The 17,212-nt window shown below is 43.6% G+C and overlaps 2 protein-coding genes across 8 annotated transcripts in view; both read right to left on the bottom strand.

Moving 5' to 3' along the window:
* Positions 1–17,212, bottom strand: part of LOC133446251 (VPS10 domain-containing receptor SorCS1-like) — a 248,106-nt gene that overhangs the window by 63,346 nt on the left and 167,548 nt on the right. For all 7 annotated transcript variants that reach the window (XR_009782821.1, XR_009782822.1, XR_009782820.1 and 4 more), the window contains exon 4: positions 10,676–10,834. Coding sequence is in view for 3 of the 7 variants with exons in the window: in XM_061724266.1 (XP_061580250.1) it covers positions 10,676–10,834 (159 nt within the window). In the remaining 4 variants the exon portion in view is untranslated. The remainder of the gene's footprint in view (positions 1–10,675; positions 10,835–17,212) is intronic.
* Positions 230–9,805, bottom strand: LOC133449242 (prefoldin subunit 4-like). The gene is made up of 4 exons (XM_061728374.1): positions 9,791–9,805; positions 9,174–9,194; positions 8,954–9,041; positions 230–714 (listed from the first exon to the last, which is right to left on the bottom strand). The coding sequence occupies exons 1-4, from the start codon at positions 9,803–9,805 to the stop codon at positions 434–436; spliced, it is 405 nt and encodes a 134-aa protein (XP_061584358.1). The 3' UTR covers positions 230–433.

Genomic DNA, 17,212 nt, shown 5'->3' with positions numbered 1-17,212 from the left:
AAAAATACCTTTAACACCGTGAACCGGGGGCCCCCGTCATTTACGAACATGAGCTGAGAACCGGCTAGAGTTTAAAGGGTTCTTTGAGATGGTGCTACAGAGTTTTAATAGTGAATAAATAGTTAACAAGTGAAAATGTAGGAATTATTTCTTAGATAACTGAATAAAAGATTATGATTGGGTGGTTGATCCTCTTGAAAGCATGTATTACTTTTTTTTTTTTTTGACACATCAAATCTTGGTCTTTATTGTCTTGGTGAATTGTAAAATGAAACTGCAAAACACATAATCTGGGTTCCCAAAGGCCGTAATCTGCTAAATTAAAATGCTCATGCAGTAGACGTGCTAGTTTTGTTGGCATTGAGACGGATCTGGACCAAGAGCGGCGTGTAAAAGTCCATGTTGGGTCGGCTGTTGCCATCTATGTGGCCGCTCAGCTTTCATCTGCCTCCAGGTTAATGTTGTTCCCAAACTTGGCGTAGAGCTGGATCTTCAGGTCACCCAGAACCTGCTGTATCGCTGCCACTCGCTCCTCCAGGCCCTTGACCTCCTGCTCCAGGGATTCCTTTGCAGCCTCCAGCATTTCTTGCGTTTCTTCCTGGGAGTGGCTGATAAAGACGTCACCAATTTGATAAGGGATCATAAGGGAGTCGTCGTCCAGCATCATGAGGTCGTCACTGGCGTACTGCAAGTTCTGCAGAAAAGCATGTATTACTAAAAAACGTTTTGGTTTTAAAGCTGAAATAGGCACCTTTAGATAATTCAGCTTCGTCGCTTTATTGGCGTCAATTATGAAATTGACTGAGCCGTTCAGACGTTACCGTGGTTACTGTGACATCACAGACCCAGATTAAAATCATCCAGCTTCTACATCTTGTTGTATCGTGTCAGTGTATCACTGAAGGACACCTTGTAGAAGAGGGGGCAGAGTTGAGTTAATATGCAGACTCTTCCCCCTAGAACCAGCTGCTATGAACAGAACTGTAAAGACATGGCTGGAGAGAGAGCTGCTGTACTGCATCCCTGGTGTTTTGATCAAAACGTGGCCAACGTTTTATTAGAATCTCAGAAACAGTGTGTAAACTTTCAAACAAAGGCCAGAGTGCGTCTCCTTTAACCCATCTTTGTAACATCCCAAGAGTCTTTTTTTTTTAAATATGAGAAAAAACACGAGAGGTGTTAAAACTGGTCAAAGATCCCACAAAACTGCTCACAAGTGCACAAAAAAGTACAACTTTGACGTGTTTAAGAAGTCTACACACCCAAGTCTGGGACATCACTGAAGGTCAACGGCACGCTACCTGATGTGTGAGCTCAGATTAGCGTCGCTCCAACGATGGCGTGACTACAGCTCAGATAACCAACCGATATAAAACTTCACTTTGAGCTTTTACAAGTTCGCTGTCAGCTGAACAAAAGTTCATTCTTTATATGAAATTGGATTTTCTAAAAGGAGATTTTTATGTCACTTGGAGTGCATTTTACTCGTAAATGAAACAATTCTTTTAAGCTACAGAGCAAATTGTTTCAAATAATCACATTTTGAAAGTTCGTTAACAACCCTGGTCATCTCAACGCTGTCAGAAAACTGGTTTAAAGAGATAAAAAGTATCAGCCCAATAAAAAAAAGATGATAAATCCTTTAAAGACATTTCTTTGGCAAAGCTAAAATAACTACTGCAAATTAAACCAAACCTCCCTGATTGATGTTGTCTTTGATGACCGTCTGAGCGCTGGTTCATATTGCTATTAAAAACCAAACACCACTTGGCTTCATTTCTTTTTCCAAAATATTCTAACGTTTGATCGGTGAGCCGCCGAGCCTGACGACCCTGACGAGCCTGATGACCCTGACAACCCTACCCAAGTCTTTGTCCTGGAACCAACTCGCACTCTGACAAAATGCAATGTCAGACTTGTTTACTCTGCAGCTTACGGCCGATTTAATTAACTCTAAAAGTTATTTTGTGTTTTGGGGTCGACCGTTTCTATTTTGAGCATGAGTGCCCATGCATATACTGTAAACAAGCATTAATTAGCCGAGAACCTAAATGTTCCTTTATGTTTATTCAACTCCTGATTGGATAAATAAGCAGACGAGCCTCAAAAGGAATGGCGTAATGAGCACGAACGAACATCAGAGCACGATTTCGGCCTCAGAATCGGAGGTGATGGCCTGTTTGTGGGTGTTTTACTTTCATTTTTAACCCTCACTGTGTGTTTTAACTCATATCTGCGACTATTTGCATTTGACAAAAAAAATTCTTCCATCTTCTTGACCCAATAAAAACACAGGGTGGAGTCTACTCCGCCTTTCATCAGGAATTATGCAAGGCACACCTGGACGGGTTCCGGTATACTTACAGTTAACTACGTGAGTGTGCACGTGTCACGCCCCCCAAAATTCCCCCAAAAATGCGACGCCTAAACAGTTGACCACTAGAGGTGCAAGTTCATGGCCGGTGCTGGCGTAGCGCCGAACGGGTCCGGTAATCCGGAGAGTCATCAGTTTTACAGGACATGTAACGTCTATACCACGGGTCGGCAACCCAAAATGTTGAAAGAGCCATATTGGACCAAAAATGCAAAAAACGAATATGTCTGGAGCCGCAAAAAATGAAAAGTCTTGTATCAGCCTTAGAATGAAGGCAGCACATGCTGCATGTTTCTATATTAGTTACAACTAGGGGAAGATTTTTTTTTTCATTATGCACTTCGAGAAAAAAGTCGAAATGTTGAGAAAAAAGTCGAAATGTTGAGAAAAAAGTTGAAATGTCGAGATTAATGTTGAAGTACAATCTCGAGAAAAAAGTCGAAATGTTGAGGAAAAAGTCAAAATTTCGAGAAAAAAGTAAAAATTTCGAGGAAAAGTCAAAATGTTGAGAAAAAAGTCGAAATGTTGAGATTACAAAGGAAAGGAAACAGGAAGAAAAAAAAAGAAAAAGAAGAAGAAAAAAAGTAAAAAAAAAGGTCAAACATTTTTGAAAAAGCTCCAGGAGCCACTAGGGCGGCGCTAAAGAGCCGCATGCGGCTCTAGAGCCGTGGGTTGCCGATCCCTGGTCTATACAGTCAAACTTCCCTGAAGACATTTAAACAAGGTGTCTGGATCCCAACGGCGTGGGTTTAATCTCCAAACAACTGTCTCTGTTCAATCCAGACGTGGAAACCAGCTCGGTAAAGCCAGCTGAAAGAATACATTTATTCAGAAAGAGATCACTCTTTTTGTTGCAGTGTGTTTGAACATTTTAATTTACACTTTTCTCTTTTCAGGCTAATAAAAAAAGTTTCTACTCAGTCTCCTTGCCTTTATAAACAAAGATCCATAAGCGTATCTCTTCCAACAAACATTTGTTTTCGCTGCTAGTCAAAGCCAATTAAGTCAAGCGCTCCATCTGTTCATTTTAAAATCACAGTTTGAGATGAATATGTTCCCCCGATATCTCCCCCGAGTTAAAGAAAACATGTTTGTATTTATTCTGATCTTACAATCTAGTTAGTTTTTATCTGTTCAATACGTTTAAAGATAGAAAACAATAACTTCCCCTCGCTTCTTGTATATTTTACAGTATTATTTAAACTCAGTCTACACTTTGCCCCCAAGTGGCGGCCTCCGGTATCACATGCACACACGGACGCCAGCGCCCGGGCAGGCTGCTGGTATCTTCCAGCCCTTAGAGGCAAACAAGACACCACCATAAACACTCATGTTCAGAGAGGAATCTGGAATCACCAGTCAGATGAACAGGCGAGCTTTTGGACTGTGGGAGCCAGAATGCATCCTTGCATCCCTCCGTAGCGGCTTAACCCAGCCCAGGGTCAGTGGGGTCGGCCCTGTGCACCCTGGACGGGTCGCCGGTCCGTCACAGGGCAGAATAAGTCTTAAAAACTATATTTTAATCCTTAAAGGAGCTTGAGGCAGGATTTATGAAAAAAATCCGTATACATTTTAAGTTTTCCAGTAATAATGTCAGATGAAGCGTTCCAAACCCAAAAGAATGATTCCTCTAGTGTATCTCTCCGTTGCCTTGAACAGGCTGTGTGCTGCAAAATGTGCTGCAATTCGGTCCCGAATTTCCCGCGCTGGGCTGTGGATGTGACGTCACATGACGCTGCATGTGCGTTCTCCCCGTTCTCCCGTGCCGGCTTCACTGTTGGCTGCAGTACCCCCGACGGCCGTCGTGGTGAAGGGTGGCGCTAGAGAGTCTCATTTCTTAAAAGGAGCCTCAAGCTCCTTTAAATCCTTTTAGACACTTGCTGTATGCGCCCTCTCCTAACTGGGCACGTGCAAGCTATTCTGACTACTGCGTCCACAAACTCACGCGTCACGTCAAAGAGAAAAAGAAGAGCGACGCTGAGGGTTTGACTTCCGCGACATCCACGCCGAGCTGCGCTCAGCAGATGCGCATGAAAGGAAGGGGAAGGTACAGGAAATCGCTTTGGCTAATTACCCCCTAAAAGCAAGTGAGTGTGAAGCCAAGCGAGTGACAGTGAAAAGGCAGGGAGCAGGAGGTGGAGGAGGTGAGCAGGGTGGAGGCAGCCTTTAGAGAGGTCTCTCTATCAACAAATGCAGCAGCCCTGCCGAGGAGGCGAGGAAATTGATAGAGCGGCACGTTTGGGGTGGAGAAGATGCTTGCGAGCGAGGGCACGAGGGACAGCGAGTGGGAGGGAAGTGGAGGCGCAGAGCAAGAGGGCGGGGGTGGCCGATCGAGTCCTGACAACTGATGCCAGCGCGGGAGGAAACAGCGCAGATCCTGCCTCTGAACGGATTTTAACAATGAGCCGGAGGATGTTCCTGAAATCAGATCAAGCTGGTCACGAAACAATCAGCAGAAGAAATTTACCCTAATTGCCTTCTAAATGTTATTTTTATGAGCTACCTGCAGCGCTGAACCTTGACCTTGAGGCTGCGCCATCACAGAGGGAACGCTTAGATCCCTTTAAGGTGTACAGGAACAGCGTCCACGTGTGGCTGGTGAAGCTGTACCGATCAAGCCGACGCGGCTACTGTATCTGATCAGGAGGCAGTGAAACTGGGAAGTATCCTGGCCAAGACCAAACCAACACACACGGTGGTTTATTGATCATTTATGATCAGACTTGTGGCCAATAAGCATCTTAACGATCAGCACCACAAGGGTGGAGTTAAAACAACCCAGTTTATAATTAAATGCTCCATCAGGTCATCAGGGACCACAATAATGTGAGCTGAAGCAGTTTTAGGAAAGAAAATAATTCGAGTTTGAGGCTAAACAGCAATTAATGTTAGCTCGGGTGGCAAGAAGCTATGTTGGGGGAAAAAGATTTCCGATATCTGACAAACTACAAAATGTTCTCCACTTGAGTGACGGAGAAAACACTGACTTTTAAACACTCTTATGTGCAAAACGCATGTATTAAAAAGGTGGGTTTGTTTAAATCAACTCTTTGGTTGTTCCTGTTTGTGCAGCATTTGATCAACATACTGTGACTAATAACTCACTTTCAAGTAGTATTTAATTATATGTGTGTTTATTCAAAAGTTTAATTGGATACATTTACAGCTTGACTCCTTATACATGACCGTTGTGTTGAAGAAGAACGTATTAAAACCTGCGTTTGTATGTGTGAAAGAAGGAAATAGAAAGGCAGGATATGTGAGAGCGCGTGGAGTCGAGCACGGTGCACAACATGCGTATGTATTGTCAAAGGCAATAGTGTGAAGTGGAAATGAAAAACAAATTACATTCAGGCTCTCTAATGATAGTACTTGTTGCTGGTAGTCACATCTGCTGTTGAAACTCTGCATGGAAAACTAAATAATAAGGGATTTAAAAAAAGTTGCTGCTCTGAAGCTGCTGTGATCTTCTCTTCCTCCTTTCTACCGTATCTAACCTGCTGAAGTTTCAGAGGTCTTCAAAATACTATAGTATTAAATACAATAGTTGCTATAGAAACAGGCATAACGTGATGAACCTGGCGGTAAACGGCCGTCGTGACGGCTCTGCACCACGTTAGCTGCTTCCCGCACCGTAGACCTCCTTAGGGGATAACCCACGTGCACGTGAAAGGGACTGCACATCAGCAGACCTTTAACCTTGTAATACCCAATGAACAATATTTAATATGTGAGCACAATCACACAATCAAAATAAATAAATAAATAACAGTAAAATTATAAATAAATAAATAAAATGACCCAATGTATTCATGAAGATACAAAAATATGATAAAAAAAAGGATTTTCTGTGTATAATTTAATGTGTCAGACTTCCAACCCATCTCAACACTTCCATGAAAAGATGAATGAATGTTTTATTGATTGACAGTCGGCTCAGCCAATAGCTAGCCGTTATTGCTTCCTTCATGCTACTGCGCTTAGTGAAGAAAGCACCCATCCATATTGACTTAGTGTTGGCTAAACGAGTTGGCCATTTTCAATTTTACCATTGAGTACCACATGTTAAATGGTGTATCCCACTGGAAACGTCTGACAGTAGCTGTGCAGATAATTTGACAGGGTTCTCCCCCCGTTATGGAGAGGTTTCTGGAAGCCACATACCAACTTGTCTACAAGAAACAAACATAAAAAAAACTGCTGGAGAAGCTTGTTGACACACTTCTGATGATCTGTAGTCTTCAACCATATCTTCACCATATCTTCACCATATCTTCACCTTATGGTTGTAATTAAAAAGTAGTAACATTCACTCCCAAAGTGCGTCCAGTATGAGTTTTTAATGCTGTAACGTGCAGCCACAGCTGAGCCCCAGCAGATCAAATCTGCCGAAGCGCTGTCAAAAGACCAGACCAAATGTGATGGTCAGAATCTTCTCGTGCAGTAAAGGTGTGGATGGATCAGGATGTGTTGAGTCTGAAGCTCTGAAACGCTGGTTTCACAGGGGAAGGGCACGTTCTGATGTCCCTGAACTGGACATCAAACGCATAACTCCTTTATGGATGAAAGCGCTTCCATTATTCATCAAGGCTGACTCAAAACTGACAGAAAGTTGTGTTTAATTTATGTAAACACTCATTTTCAGATCTATCTTCTGACAGCTCTTCTTATCAGTTCACAAACAAATTATACGTTCACAACACTTATAATAGTAATAATAGCAACACCTTCCACTTACTTTGACCTATTGTTAAAGTATGTCTGTTAATAAACATCAGCTCTCTCCATTAGCAGCTTTAAAGGCTGGGAGACTGGACTACAACAGCAGCGACTTCCTTCTCAGTCCTCTCAGCCACCACCAGAGTCGGATTAACGCAAAGGCAAACTAGGCATGTGCCTAGGGCCCGATTGACAAGGGAGGGGCCCAGACAGAGGGCCAAAAAAAAAAAAAAAAATGTTTTTTTTTTTTTCTGCACACATATTAATGGTTGATACCATGCCGGTAAAAACCCAAGGCATATATATATATGTGCATTATTACTATATTTAGTATACATACATATATATATGCATACATACGCTATGCATACACATACATACATATACACATACAGACATACATACTACAGCACACTTTGTCTTACTGCAAATTTTATTGGTCTTTGTAGATTTTACTTCTTATTTAACTATTCAATTTAATCAACACATTTAATTAAGATTTTCTGCAAAAATGCAATAGCTTAAAACATTTATCTTATTTTACTCTGTTTACATAACAATGCTGACACCTATTGGTGATTTACTGGAACTAATACCTTAACAATGATACTTGCAATCGATAAGATAAGCATAATTTAATAGCATTTAATAGAGCGGTGTAATAACGTATAAATAATAAAAATCAAAAAATAGTCTGATAGACTGTTTAATATACAACACATGACTTATTTTGGAATACAAAGAACCAACTTGTCTATGACTATGCTATGTAAAATGTGAATTAACTTTTATTAGTAACTTTGGTAAGTTTAAGATTTCAATTCATAAATAACATCGATGGAGGGGGGCCCAAAAATCACAGTCTGCCTAGTGTAGTCCACTTATTTAATCCGGCTCTGGCCACCACATCGCCATTACAGAACGGTGAGATCCACTCACGCAGCAAACTAACGCTCCTTCCGACTTGGAGGATGGAAAGAAAACACAGTTGGAATAAGGACATTAACCTTGACAGAGCTGAGATAGTCATCTGGATCAGGATTCATTAACTCCTGCAACGCCAACGTCTCCAGCACCTCTGGAAACATCAGCTCCACAGAACCTGCACTCCTTCCACTGAACAGGTCGTTGTTTTGCGTCTCACCTTCGAGGCCAAACCTAACTCACTCACTGGTGCCTTAAAACTTTAAAACCAGTTAATCCCGTGAGGTCCTGACTCAAGTGCTCTTAATGCTCCTGATGGTTTTATGACCAGGCTTCCTACACAGATTGCTGTGCTTGAATGTTTATGAGACCTTTGAGAAAAGCAATCTCTCTGACCTAAAACATAATCACCTTTTCATAGAAGTGAATAAAGAGACCCTGACTGAAGAAATACACGATCATTTGAAGTCATAAAGAAAAATGAGCCATTATCACAGTTAAAATCCCCCGCCGCCTCGCTGCTTTCCCCACGTTGTTGCACCTGTCATTTAAAACGCTGTTTTGGGATTTTATGTAACAGACCTTTAAATAAACTGTGCAAAACTAAAATGGGATGAAAAAAAACTTGTGAGTGCACATGCAGCTCGTTATTACGCACTCTTGCGGCTCCCACCCTTAAAATACCTGTAAATCACTAATAAATTATAAATAAGTGAAGCATTTAATCATGATAGAAAAATAAATGTCCTCTATCAGTGGATCACCAGTTTTGAACAGACAGGAGAAGGAAGGTGATGCTGGGAGGAGTCACTTCTTTTAGCGCTGTCGTTCCCCAGGGATGTGTCCTCTCCCCACTGCTCTTCCCCCTCTATACCAATACACATATCTCCCAGGATCCAACTGTCAAGCCGCAGTCGCTATCTAACATAGTCTAACCCCGACTCAAAAAGGCTCCGTAGAAGATGACCCTTGATGTGGCACCGTCTTCTCCACCGCTATCACTGGATGCATCATGTATGACAGTCTGGCACGGACCATCAGAGACAGGGAACATTGAAGAGCTCACACTCCCAGGTCACGACCGTGTCCAGCTCCTCCCGTGCAAGAGACAGAACCCACCAAACCAGAACAAATGAACACAGAAATAGATTCTTACCGACTGCATCCTGCTGAAGGGCTGTTGAGGAGGTATACCACAGACTTACCCGTGAGACTGTTTGGGTTTTCTTAAGAATTTTTCTCCAGAATACATCTCCCGCAGACTCAACTGTTAGATCTCATGCTATACATGCATTAATGCTATGTGTGGTTTATGCTGTTTGGTTACCTGTAATCTGAGCATTGCTGGTCTGCAGTGCCTCGTTGCAGGTAAGGGTCATTTCCTGGCGTGTATATAGGTTGTGTACATATTGTCCTTGTTTTTTTTACCATAGTTTACGTTGTTGTAGCGAAACACAGACAGCCAGAAACAAAACCTGTACATGTGTGAACATACAAAACTTGGCCAATAAAGCTGAGCCTGAAATTAAAGCTGAAGTGACAAACTGGGGAGAAGACTGTATCAGAGCGGGGTGATGGACGTCTCCAGAGATCACAGCGGACGCTGTAACCAATCAACAACTGGGCTGGCGATGTGCCCCGCAAAATCGGCAGGTATTACAGGTGCCACGAGTGACAGCAGGTGTGGAAAGTCAGCGGAAGCTCATCTACTTTCCATCCCAGTAACCACTCACTCCCCACACCGATCAAAGGAAGAAGTGTCTACATCTCTACCTCCTTCACTTCCATTTCCTCTTTTTTGCTGCGCCTTTTCAGCTCGTCGGAATTTGGGATCCTAGTTGATCATTAGAAAGTCACCCGTCGGCTTTCCTGTTGTCATGGCTACAATAATCAAAAAAGTAAGATAATTAAAGCACCGCCATCCTGGAATCAGCTTTAAAAATCCGAGACAAGATCAGAAAAAAGAGACGCCGCATGACTGAAGCGACCGCGGCTTCTCAACCCTGCCTCCCTGGATGTGACGGCTGCCAGCGCTGCCGCTCTGATCCCGGCGGCAGTCAGACCCAGTTCTGGGTGGGTGCTCTGACTCCAGCGCCGAAGATGATCCGACTCAGGATCAGGCCTCAGGGTTTTGCAGATGAAGCAATCCTGCAGGCTTCATCGAACGGAGAGTTTCGGTAACACAGCTGGGAGGAGAATCAGCACCCCGAGGCCTCAGGCCATAGCCCTCAGATAGAAAAAACTCTGTCATAACGGGACGTTAACACATAACGGGACGTTAAACACATCCATGCATCGGTTTGACCGGTTCATCTGCAGTCCTTTTACTTCATGCTGGACTCCAGTGACTGCAAACGGTGCAGCTTCACTTTGTGATTTCAGTCTGACTTCCTTGTTCTTAAACCTCCAGCTGAATATCACGGTTGCCCTCCTTTTCTCCTCTCCAGAACCACCCTGGATCTCACCACCCCATGCCCCCTCCTCCACCTTCCCAACCGAACCTCCTGAACTCTGAGCTAACAGACTCTTGTGAAAGAGGATCTCCCGTTTATCCATCTTGCTCAGAGATGCGGTAATCCCACACTGCGGTCGCTTATCTAACTTAGCGCTCTGCCTCCTTTGATACGCCCCAGCGGCTCCACTTGCCCGCCGTCTCACCTTTTGGTCGTGGCTGTAGGCCAAAATCCAGTCCTCCTGTTCGGGGTGGAAAAGCAGGCTCAGTATGTAGAAGTTCAGCCGGTACTTCTGGTAGGTGGCTCCTTCATCGGTGCTGATCAGGAGGCTGCTCTCCACCTCCGGATCGGTCAGCAGCATGATCTGAGGACGGCAGAAAGAAATGACATGAGAAACGATGGCGACCGCTTGACAAAAGAGGGAAGGAAAGAAAGTCAGTCAGGTGGAGGACGTGGGGACACCTGGATCCATTTGACAGAGATGAAGTCTTCATCGGTCAGCAGGCAGCCACATCTGTTCACTGTTTGTTGAGAAGATGAATGACAGACGCCAATCACGGCTGACATCTGCATCATGAAGTGCATTACAACTGCAGCTGCATATTGGTTATTAACTTTCCCTCATGATGGCTTACATAATAATTTTGCCTCTGTTAAAGTTCATGAAGTAATCATTATGAGACATCTTGCTGCATATCTGAATCACATGCTCATGATTCAGATATCTGCTGTCTGCTTCTCTTCTTTCTTTATCATCGGGCTTTGAAAACCCTGATTTCCCACGAGCCCCTTCCGTCTCTGAGAGGTCCAGCCTTTTCTTTTCTCGTCTCTTCTTTTTTTATGTCCCGCTTTCTGGCACAGACCCCAGAAATATATCACACACACACACACACACACACACACACACACACACACACACACACACACACACACACACACACACACACACACACACACACACACACACACACACACACACACACACACACACACAAACACACACACACACACACACACACACACACACACACACACACACACACACACACACACACACACACACACACACACACACACAAAGGAGAATCCCCAGATAATATCAGATGCTGAAACAATCATCCTCAAACTACCCCAGTGCTCTCATCATGGAGAGTGAAGAGTGACAGAAAGTTTGTAGACACCCTAAGGGGTGTGTGGGTGTTCTTTAGTCAAAGAACACCCTCAGTCACGTCTGAGGTTGTATGGGAGTTTGAATAACTGATAACTGGAAAAACAAAACAAAACATCTGTTCCTTACCAAGTTTTAAAAATGGGATAAAAACTTAGACTTGTAGTCTGACTTGTAGTCTGACTACAAGTCTGCAGACTACAAGTTGGACTACAAGTCTGCAGACTACAATTCGGACTACAAGTCTGCAGACGACAAGTCAGACTACAAGTCTGCAGACTACAATTCGGACTACAAGTCTGCAGACTACAATTCGGACTACAAGTCTGCATACTACAATTCGGACTACAAGTCTGCAGACTACAAGTCGGACTACAAGTCTGCAGACTACAAGTAAGACTACAAGTCTGCAGACGACAAGTCAGACTACAAGTCTGCAGACTACAAGTCAGACTACAAGTCTGCAGACGACAAGTCAGACTACAAGTCTGCAGACTACAAGTCAGACTACAAGTCTGCAGACTACAATTCGGACTACAAGTCTGCAGACTACAAGTCGGACTACAAGTCTGCAGACTACAATTCGGACTACAAGTCTGCAGACTACAAGTCAGACTACAAGTCTGCAGACTACAAGTCTGCAGACTACAAGTCTGCAGACTACAAGTCGGACTACAAGTTCGCAGACTACACGTCGGACTACAAGTTTGCAGACTACAAGTCAGACTACAAGTCTGCAGACTACAATTCGGACTACAAGTCTGCAGACTACAAGTCGGACTACAAGTCTGCAGACTACAAGTTGGACTACAAGTCTGCAGACTACACGTCAGACTATAAGTCTGCAGACTACAAGTCTGCAGACTACACATCGGACTACAAGTCTGCAGACTACACATCGGACTACAAGTCTGCAGACAACAAGTCAGACTACAAGTCCGCAGACTACAATTCGGACTACAAGTCTGCGGACTACAAGTCGAACTACAAGTCTGCAGACTACAAGTCGGACTACAAGTCTGCGGACTACAAGTCGGACTACAAGTCTGCAGACTACAAGTCGGACTACAAGTCTGCAGACTACAAGTTGGACTACAAGTCTGCAGACTACACGTCGGACTATAAGTCTGCAGACTACACGTCGGACTACAAGTCTGCAGACTACACGTCGGACTACAAGTCTGCAGACTACACGTCGGACTACAAGTCTGCAGACTACAAGTCATACTACAAGTCTGCAGACTACAAGTCAGACTACAAGTCTGCAGACTACAAGTTGGACTACAAGTCTGACTTCTATTCGGACCTCGGAGTTGCACTCAAGCACTTTTGACTCGGACTTGGACTCAGGGACAAGTAAACAGAGAAGAGACAAGTTCCTCAGATTTTCATCTCATTTTTGGTTACATACCATAATCATCCTGCATTTGACAGTAGCTGCATTGACTACAAGTCTGCAGACTACAAGTCAGACTACAAGTCTGCAGACTACAATTCGGACTACAAGTCTGCAGACTACAAGTCTGCAGACTACAAGTCTGCAGACTACAAGTCTGCAGACTACAATTCTGCAGACTACAAGTCTGCAGACTACAAGTCTGCAGACTACAAGTCGGACTACAAGTCTGCAGACTACAAGTCTGCAGACTACAAGTCTGCAGACTACAATTCTGCAGACTACAAGTCTGCAGACTACAAGTCGGACTACAAGTTCGCAGACTACACGTCGGACTACAAGTTTGCAGACTACAAGTCAGACTACAAGTCTGCAGACTACAATTCGGACTACAAGTCTGCAGACTACAAGTCGGACTACAAGTCTGCAGACTACAAGTCTGCAGACTACAAGTCTGCAGACTACAAGTCTGCAGACTACAAGTCTGCAGACTACAAGTCTGCAGACTACAAGTCTGCAGACTACAATTCGGACTACAAGTCTGCAGACTACAAGTCGGACTACAAGTTCGCAGACTACACGTCGGACTACAAGTTTGCAGACTACAAGTCAGACTACAAGTCTGCAGACTACAATTCGGACTACAAGTCTGCAGACTACAAGTCGGACTACAAGTCTGCAGACTACAAGTTGGACTACAAGTCTGCAGACTACACGTCAGACTACAAGTCTGCAGACTACACATCAGACTATAAGTCTGCAGACTACAAGTCTGCAGACTACACATCGGACTACAAGTCTGCAGACTACACATCGGACTACAAGTCTGCAGACTACAAGTCAGACTACAAGTCCGCAGACTACAATACAAGTCGGACTACAAGTCTGCGGACTACAAGTCGGACTACAAGTCTGCAGACTACAAGTCGGACTACAAGTCTGCAGACTACACGTCGGACTATAAGTCTGCAGACTACACGTCGGACTACAAGTCTGCAGACTACACGTCGGACTACAAGTGTGCAGACTACAAGTCATACTACAAGTCTGCAGACTACAAGTCAGACTACAAGTCTGCAGACTACAAGTCGGACTACAAGTCTGACTTGTATTCGGACCTCGGAGTTGCACTCAAGCACTTTTGATTCGGACTTGGACTCAGGGACAAGTAAACAGAGAAGAGACAAGTTCCTCAGATTTTCATCTCATTTTTGGTTACATACCATAATGATCCGGCATTTGACAGTAGCTGCATTGATTTCAGTATGAATTTGGTACGAGATGCACATTCCAACGTCATCAGTTCATGTCACACATGCAAAAGTAGGAAAAAACTAAAGGGGCTAAAATACCAAGAAGATTATTTGCTTTCCTTTTTTCAGTTCTCATGTTTTAGTAAAAGGTGCATGACTAAATCTCCTTTGATAAGAGCCACGGAGGGACGACAAGACAGCCTTCAACTTTGTGGTCCTCTCACCCACAGGTAAGTGCAATAATGTGTTAGCTCGGTTAGCTCACATTTGGGGCAGCATGGGAGAAAAACCCCAGCTGCAGCAGAAGATGATGATGTTAAAATACAGTTTGTTGTTGGGAACAAACCACCTTCAACTGGTTAAACACTTCAAGTATTCATTTGTAGGTTTATGTAAGTTTGAATGCTTTGACTTTAAGTTGTTTTGGACAAAACAACTAAGAACTAAGCTATAAACATGTTATCAACCAGACAGTTAATTTGAAACGTGCTATGGTCTAGTAAATATTTCCACCAGATTGAAGACTTGACGCCGGACATAAGCTTGAAGTTTGGCGACTCAACAGTAACCAAAGACCGTAAATATTACTGGATCCATGACATCACCCGCAGGTTTTCTGAAGCCTCTTTTTCCTCCTACCATGCCATGACACAAATGGGCGGGACAAACAGGTAGTGTGTGTGTGTGTGTGTGTGTGTGTGTGTGTGTGTGTGTGTGTGTGTGTGTGTGTGTGTGTGTGTGTGTGTGTGTGTGTGTGTCATGAAGGCTGTTCGTACACGTGGTGTGGAAAAAGGACGGCTGACAAAGTCACGCGGTGCCTCTGGTAGTGCGCTCTGGTCAATCGACTGGAAAATGAGGAAGGGCTTTGTTTTCTGTTGTGGAACAACATGTCATCAAGATCCAGCAACGTGGATGCAGCAATAGACAAACTATAAAATAAACAAACACACTTAAACTAATAAACACAGTTGTGTCAGCGGTCCGGCTCAAAACGTAAAACTAATTAGTAAAACTAACTATTTAAATGTGTTAACTATGTTTCTCTGCCCGGACACAAAACAGCCTCTTGCGTGGATTTTTGCAATTGAAGAAAAAGGTGGTTTGGTCCGGCCGGTCAGCGTTCCTTGGTGAACAGTTGGATGTTTACTCTCCGCAGGGGATCCTGGTGAAGAGCGACTCTCTCTCTACTGCTCTTCTCATCTCAGTGTGGATGAGGGGTGCAATTGGGCTCTTTAGGCTCCTTAGGCTCCAGGTTGATGGTGTCCGAAAGCGTTCAGATGCATGCAAGGGTCCCTCGTTTGGCTCATTTGGGGCTCGGAACGTTTGCGGGTCACTCTGTGCTGCAGACTATGGTTGCAATTTCAAGGCAACTAGACGCTTCTTCAGGCACGATAAGGGAGAAGACCGACCCATAGCTAGTAGCTCTTCATGCTAAAATAGGAGCTGTGGCCTTCTTCATAGCTCACAGAGAACTTCATGGGACAGTTGACATGTCTGAGGGAGGAGAGACTTAAGAGAAAGAAAACAAAGAGAGGAGGGAGCCTTCTCTCTATAGCTGGGCCAAGGCTGCAAAAAATCGTCTGCGGCCCCTCGTGCTATTTTGGGTCCATGCCTAATGAGGGTGCTATTCCTTATCACTGAAAGGCCATAAATGCAAAGCCTTCCAGGGCTTTGAGTCATTATAGTCAGGGCCGAAAATTGAAAAAGCCCCTTAGAAAACAACATGGTAGGCATTTTTGAGGAAAAGCACTTTCTCTATTGTTTCTGTATGATTTTGTTGTGCTGAATCCATTTCTGCCGTATGCTAAGCTGTCAAAGTTATCGTTTAGTCATAATTATTGATTAATTAGCACAACTATTGATTTGTCGTCTAAAGTTAGAAATGGTGATCAGTTTCCTATTTGTCAATAGTAGATATATGATTGTTTGGTATCAATGTAAAGGGGGCCTTCTCAGCTTTTATCTGAGCCCATGGTTGTGTTTTTCTTACAAACATAGAGGTCACATGGCCTCCTTAAACCATAAATTACACACATTTCCATACAATTTTTCGCCTAAACTATCTAGTTAATTTTATCTTCTGGGATCAAGAGATATCAACGACCCAAAAGACAACAACCACAATACCCACTGGACTTTGAGGAATCAGGAAATGTATGATATAACCATACTTTTTCATCTATGATATTCATTAGGGAGGTTCTTTTGTTTCAAACCATGCGGTCAACGTTAAGAAATTGAGGCTGAGAGTTGGGCTCAGAACTAGGCCTCAGAATTGAAATGAAGTCTTCCCATGTTCAACACAGGGCTATGGCTCAACAAAAAAGAACAATTCGTTTTTGGTTCTGCAGCCAGTTGAGTTGCGCAACGTACAGATATTAGGTTCAGTAAATCACTGCATATATTCCACGATGGTCGTGTTTAACTCCTTTTAAGTACGGACCAAATGATGTTTGATGATGATGATGATACTTAAAGCCTCAGCACAAAAAGAGGTTTATTTATCCCCGGAAATACCCCCCTGGTGAAACCCCCCAGACACTGACTAGTGCTGAAATATAGCTGTGTGTCAGTGCAGAATAGAAAAAACACAAGGTCAGCATCTTTATTTTTAGTTTGCTCATGTAATCTCCAGCGGGATGGAAGAGGACGGGACGCGGTGGGACATCTCCGTTGTGCCAACAAGACTGGACCAAGGAGAAGAAGATGCTGATTGAGTCATCTTTCTTGTCTGCAGTTAATCACGCTTTGTTGTGAAAGCTGCGACGGTGCTCTTGGTCTCCTGACAAGGTGTCCCCGGGTTTCATGAAACAGTCGCAAAGCAACTTCGACCATCTAAGTCTAAGACTGTATTCAGAGGTCGGAGGAAAGGTTGCTGGAGCTATTTAACGACTGGTGTCTTAGTCACTTTACTTTAAAATGTTA

The sequence above is a fragment of the Cololabis saira genome, chromosome 1, assembly GCF_033807715.1.
Source record: "Cololabis saira isolate AMF1-May2022 chromosome 1, fColSai1.1, whole genome shotgun sequence".
In the NCBI taxonomy this organism is placed as follows: Eukaryota; Metazoa; Chordata; class Actinopteri; order Beloniformes; family Belonidae; genus Cololabis; species Cololabis saira.
This window is presented reverse-complemented; position numbering and strand designations above follow the sequence as displayed.

What these genes read in the sequence shown, in the direction of transcription:
- LOC133449242 (XM_061728374.1), bottom strand. An exon ending in CCTTCAGCAGGATGCAGTCG is followed by an intron (nt 9,042 to 9,173) that starts GTAAGAATCTAT and finishes GGTCCGTGCCAG; the next exon opens with ACTGTCATACATGATGCATC. An exon ending in CGGAGCCTTTTTGAGTCGGG is followed by an intron (nt 715 to 8,953) that starts GTTAGACTATGT and finishes AACGTTTTTTAG; the next exon opens with TAATACATGCTTTTCTGCAG.